Below are 6,406 nucleotides of genomic sequence, written 5' to 3'. Positions count from 1 at the left end.
CCCTGGCTCCTACAAGCTGTGTGCAAGCTGCTCCAATAACATGTGTACTGCCATGTAGCTAGGGGTGGAGGATGGGTAGCTGTTACTGTGCAAAGAGCTGAAATTGACCAAAATTAACAGCAATTTACTGTCCAAGTCTCCCTCTAGAAGTTACCAGCCCTCAACAGATTCCAGAATTCCAAAATAGTTATATCAGATTCTGCTAGTGCAATTGTACATGTGGGGAGACAGATTCCTGGGGCATCTTACTCTGCCAGCTTTCCAGAATCCTCTACCTCACTTATTTTTATAGTTTTTCAGTCAAATAAAGAAGCGGTTTTGGCTATGTTTTAGCCTTGAGCTCAGCTTTGACTGCATTTCACAGGTTTTGATAATGCAATGTCTTCTATTTTTTTGCTATTCAATTATGACTTTATTATCCTGTACCAGATAATGTGGTATGTACTATTTTCACTATTTTCGCTTTGGTACATTTGAGGGGTCTTTTTAGATTTAAAATATGGTCAACTTTTGGTAATAGGTCAAAACACATTAAAAAAAACAATCCATGAGTCCATTCTGATACCAAAAACAGAGATAGAAGAGGAAGGAGGAAAAGGAAAAGCCCTTCTTTACAGAACACTGGCTGTTAGACATAGAGGGGTTCCAAGCTCTGCTCCCGGGATTACCCCTTGGTGGGGGGGAGGGCCATCTGGAGCGGTGACTTGGACATTAGTTGGGGACAGGGGTATGCGGAATCACGTCGTCTCCTCCCACAGCGTTCCTTGATCATGCCCTCCGGCCCCCTCCACTTCCAGGCGTGAAACTCCTTGAAGGAGAGCCTGGGTACCTGCCCTACATGCACATGGAGGGTCTGAGGGAAGGAAAGGCAGGAGCTTCAAGCGCCCTCAGGTCTGCGGAGGCGCCGGCGGCCTGGGCCGGGCCCCAACCAGCCCGCAGAAGCCCCACTTCCGGGAGCTGGGGGCTCACATGCGCTCAGCGCGCCCAGGGTTGCCCGGACCCCACCGAGCACTGTCCCCTCCGAGCGCACAGTCCCCTCCAGGTCCAGCGCCGGCGGCCGCGCGCGCCTCCGCCTCCCGGCCGTCCGGGGACGCGCGCCAGGCAGCTCCGGGCGGGGCCGGCGGAGGCGCGCGGCCTCCGGAAGCGCCTTTCCCGGAAGGTAGGGAGGCCTCGGGGGGCGGCCTCGGCGATGGCGGCTGGGCGGCCGGAGCCCTCTCCCTAGCCTGCGGAGCCGCGCCGCTACACGATGGCCTCGCTCGGGCCAGCCGCTACGGGCGAGCAGGTCCCCGGTTCTGAGGCGGAGCCGGGCGCCACGGGACCGCCGCCGCCGCCACCGCCGCCGCCCTCCTCCCTGGGGCCTCTGCTCCCCCTGCAGCGCGAGCCGCTCTACAACTGGCAGGCGACCAAGGCGTCGCTGAAGGAGCGCTTCGCCTTCCTCTTCAACTCGGAGCTGCTGAGCGATGTGCGCTTCGTGCTGGGCAAGGGCCGCGGCGCCGGCGCCGCCGCCGCCGGGGGTCCGCAGCGCATCCCGGCCCACCGCTTCGTGCTGGCGGCCGGCAGCGCCGTCTTCGACGCCATGTTCAACGGCGGTATGGCCACCACGTCGGCCGAGATCGAGCTGCCCGACGTGGAGCCCGCCGCCTTCCTGGCGCTGCTGAGGTGAGCGGCGGGCTTCCGAGCCCGGCCTGCCCCAACTCCCCGCTGACCTTGGGCGAGGCTCTCCGTACCCTCCCTGGGCCTCAGTTTCCTCCCGAGCCAGTGATGCTCGCGAAGGTCGAAAGGTCGAAATCGGAATCTGTCAGCCGGGATGGCTGTCCGCCGGTGGTTCGCGTAAATGTTAGTGTCCCCGTCCTCTTAGCGTGCGTTTTGCGGTTGAGAGGCACTTTCACGTTCCAGGAGCGGGTTGCCGCCCAGGCTTGGGAATTAGAGAAGTGGTGAGGAAAGAGTATGGGTCAGGTTGTCCCAGTTGCCCATTTGCAACGTTTTATGTCTTTGTTGGCGGAGAGGGATAGTTGGAAAGTCTTGTAGGACCGATGACACCCCTCCCCCTCTTTTTTTCTTTTAAATTCTGACGCCTTCTTCTTTAGTGTTAGTTGTCAAAATCCAACAAGTAAGTTTGGCTTTCCCTACCTTGCGTTTCTGAAGACAAGGTCGCACGATTGCTTAAAAACGAATCTCCCCATCGGTATTAGAGTTTGCTTTTTGATTACCTGGGGATAGAAGATTGACTCTGATTAATTTTGTTTAATGGAAGGGAGCTAATAGTTTGGCATTACTAGCTTTTATTCGCAGAAGTCCATTTAGGAAGGAATCGTTTTCTACAATTTTACAAATTGGACTGAGGCCCAAAGAAGTCAAGTTAACTTGACGAGGTAACAGTGCCAACTCATACCGGAGATAATGTGTGTTTCATTATATCAAGATAGGTTTAGCTGCCTGAGTAGAATGTGTCATTAAAATAGCAGTCTTGGGTGGTACTGGGACAAAAACAGGTCAGTGGAACCGATAAATACTCCACAAAGGCTCACAGCTCAAACAGGAAGGTCAATAGGAATACAAAGTTAGCACAAGTATAAAAGAAATACTAAGATCCATTTAATAAATAGATTGAAGAACAGAATAGATAATTTAGGGAAATAAAAAACTAATTAAGATAATTAAGAATGACTGTTTAACCTCATTAGTAATTAAAGAAGTGCAAGTTAAAGTGAAGTACTTTTCCTCTTCTATCAAACCCTCCAATTTTTTTTTAGCTAACATCTTAGGAGCCCTCTCTGACAGAGGTGGTGGTAGAACACTTTGGCACTGTAGACGGTTTTCCCCGCGGGTAGGGAGTATTCAAGCACTGAAACGATGTTCCACACAAAAATATTTAAGGCAGGATTATTTATAATAGTGAGAAAGTAGTCAAGCAAAGAGAATGGTTAGATAAACAATGACAGGCCTATTTGATGGAATGAACTGCAGCTACTAAGTATATTTATGAAGGCTGAGTAATAACATTCATGTGGAAAATGTGTTTAATAAGTAACAATTGAAACTGCTAGGATTAAACACTGGGAAAAGAAACAGCAAAAATACCTAGAGGTAAGGATAGAAGGAAACATACAAAAATACTAACCAGATGTTGGAATGGTAATATGATACTGACTTTTTTCTTTTCTCTTTGTTTCTCATATTTTTTTGTAATTTAGTTCAAGGGGAAAAAGCAGCTCAAAAGTTAGGCTCTAGGTCATTTTGGTTTTGATTTGAAGTTGACCAGGAGGATCATTTATAGCTCATTTACATTTTCTAAACTGGAAGAACTTTAAAATGACCTGTTGGTCCACCTGCATGGCAATCACTTGGAGTACTGTTAAATTCATAGATCTCTTCCTCCCTTCTTAAAATATTGTAATGTTTCGAGGTGAGACCTTGAGAGTGTATTTACTCTCCCTAAATACTGATACTAGCTAAGTTTGAGAGCCACTGATCTAGAACTATTGTTGGGTAGCTTTTTCCTTTAAAAAATACTGAGATTGTAGAGGGAAAACGCTGACTTCATATTTTCCCTGAAGCTGTTAATCAGTCAAACCTTTCCCATCAATAGAAAATAAGTGAATTATTTTTGAGTCCTTTAAAGTTTTGCATTTTTCAGTGTAGTCATGGCATTTGTCCTTCAGTTTCTAGTCATTGTTCTATTCTGAAAGTGGTATCTGTACCAATTTTTTAAACTCAGGTTATTGGCGGCTGTGAAACACAGATGCTGTGCTTAATATAGCAACACAGATGCTGTGTCTGTTACTGTGTGACAAAAAGGTGTCTCATAGCACTTGCTGAGGTGGAAAAGCAGGTTAGCTTGTACATATTTTTATTATCTTTTCAACTTGAACTGGTTAACATTATTTAAAGGCTTTTGATTTAATCTGCCAGACCTTTAAGTAATGTCCTTCAGTTGTTCATTTGAGAAATACTGCCTCCCTTTTACCAGTCACTGTTTTAGATGTTGAATACACCAGGAACAAGAGAAGGTCCCTGCCCTCATGGAGCTTACAATCAAGTAAGGAGAAACAAAGATACAGCATCAAGTACTGATAAATGTTTTAAGGAATAGATCAAGCCATGAGGGAAGGAAAAATATGATTAAGGCCCTAAATTTCTCCTGTGGGAGGAACTGCAAGAGTAAACCAGTGTGATTTGAGCAGTTAGAATAAGGGGGAAAGTGGTGGAAGATGAGCTCACAAAGATAGGCTGGACTGGATCATGCAGGGCCGCAGAGCCCGTGGAAGGACGTTGGGATCCTCCAACATGTAGAGATGTAGCAGAGGAGGAGGAGCATAAAATGAGACTGAGACAGCTGTCAGTGGGACAGCAAGGAGCATGTCATCCTGAAAGTTAAGTTAAGGAAAGTGTTCAGATAAAGAGGGAGTTGTTCACTCTGTTAAATGCAGCTGAAAGTTGAATAAAATGAGGCCACCGAATGGATTATTGGTTTTAACAAAATGGAGGCTACTGATAACCGTCGCAAGAGTGATTTCAACAAAAGGATTTGAGTAGATTGGGGAGAAAACACGAGGTGAGGAGTTGGAGACAGCTGGCATAAATGATCCCCTGAAGGAGTTGTGTTGCAAAGAGGAACAGAGAAATGGAGTGGTGGCTGGAAGGAGACACGGGGTAACTGTTCCTCAAGGGTTTATCTTCAGTTGCCCTCCTTTCTCCCATTAACCCATGGCACTACATACTCCCACAGCCATATTGCCAAACTTCTACTAGCCTGAACCCAGTTTCCAGCTGGACATTCACAAATGAATGTCTAGTACCCATGCAGATGGACATGTCAACAATAAAAATATCTGACACTTAATTAGTGCTTGCCATATGCCATCTACCATTCCTAAGCACCTTGTGTGAAGTCACTCAATGTTTCAGAAGTCTTTGAGGCAGGCACACTTCTTATGCCCTGTATCAGTCAGTTTTTGCCACAGTAATGCTATAAAGCACCTCAAAACTCAGGGGTTTAAAAAATAATCATTTATTCTTCCTTTGAATATTGTTGTTCTGTGGGTCTGTTGGGGATTGACCCACCTGTAGTTTGGTTCTAGTCTGCTACACCTGTTTCTCATCGTGTTTGGACCAATCTGGAAGGTTCTACTCACTTCTCTTAATTTTTTTTTTTTTGGCGTTGCTTCGAACAGACCATTGCCTAAGCTCTCACCATTATTCACACAGTTAACAAAGTTATCTCTCTAATATCCAGATATTATCACAATTCCTCTGAATCTTTTAATGACTTCTTTTTGTCTGTAGGATGCAGTTTAAACATTTTAGCAGATGTACACAAGACCTTTATAATTTGATGTCTATTCCCCTTCCTCTCCATTTACTCAATGCCCCACTTCTAACAATGGCCTTTTTCTTATTTTAATGGCTGCCTTCTAAAGCCTCTTTGCCTTTGTACTTAGTCTTTCCGCCTAGATTTCCATACTTATTTACTACCCTTCAGATATACTTCAGGCCTTATCTCGTCTATAAAACACCACTAATTCCACCCCCAGCAGATTTACACTCTGCCTGTAAATCTGTCTAATCTCTTATAGCAAGTTTCCTATCTATTACAGTAGAACACACCACGCCCAACGCTTAGCGGCTTAAGCATGGTTTCATTATCTTTCACAGTTGTATGGGAGGTTCTTGTAGCATAGTCTTCAGGTCTCCCATGTAGTCTTAGACTGATAGCTGTTGTGGCTGGAGTCATGTGGGGATTTGATTTGGATTCTAGGATGGCTGAGCCCGTTTCTGTCTCTGCAGGGCTTCTGCCGCTGTTCAGCAAGGTAGGTTGACTTTTTATAGCAGCAGCTTAGGACTTCTGAAAGCACAAAAGCAGGAGCTTCCAGCCATCCTCAAATTTAAGGCCCCAGACTGACTAGTGCCACTTCTGCCACATTCTGTTGGTTAAAGGGAGTTAAACAGGACCAGCCTAAATTCATTATGGGACAAATCTGTATAAGGGCACAGATAATAGAAGGCATGACTTGTTTGGGCCATCTTTAGAGATTAGTTATCAAACTGTGCCTAACGTATAGATCTGTTATAATTATGACATTACTTTTTAATTATTACCAAACTATAAGCTTTTTATGGGCAGAGCTGTCTTACCCATGTTTATATTTCAAGGACCTATCTCAGTGTCTATTATTATATAGTCCCTCAATAAATGTTTTTCAGTAAAATGAGTGAATCAGTCAAGTACTGATCAATTCCTTGTACGTGACCTTGTGGTTTTCTAATTTAAAATGACATTTTCACCTCAGTCTTTTAATTTTTTAAATTAAATTAAGTGTAACCTAAGTTTTATCTTTTGGAAAGCCACTAATCTTTGGGGATAAAACAAATAGTGTGATGACCTGTAATTATTTCTGTCTGCTCT

At 45.1% G+C, this 6,406-nt stretch overlaps 1 protein-coding gene across 2 annotated transcripts in view; it reads left to right on the top strand.

The window, feature by feature from the left end:
• The first annotated feature begins 1,124 nt into the window (after positions 1-1,124).
• The window catches only part of BTBD1 (BTB domain containing 1), a 37,291-nt gene continuing 32,009 nt past the window's right edge, over positions 1,125-6,406 (top strand). For both annotated transcript variants that reach the window (XR_012064806.1, XM_006198405.4), the window contains exon 1: positions 1,125-1,659. Coding sequence is in view for 1 of the 2 variants with exons in the window: in XM_006198405.4 (XP_006198467.3) it covers positions 1,247-1,659 (413 nt within the window). In the remaining variant the exon portion in view is untranslated. The remainder of the gene's footprint in view (positions 1,660-6,406) is intronic.

The sequence above is a fragment of the Vicugna pacos genome, chromosome 27, assembly GCF_048564905.1.
Source record: "Vicugna pacos chromosome 27, VicPac4, whole genome shotgun sequence".
Lineage (NCBI taxonomy): Eukaryota > Metazoa > Chordata > Mammalia > Artiodactyla > Camelidae > Vicugna > Vicugna pacos.
The sequence above is the reverse complement of the archived record's forward strand: the minus strand, read 5'-3'. Positions and strand labels throughout refer to the sequence as shown.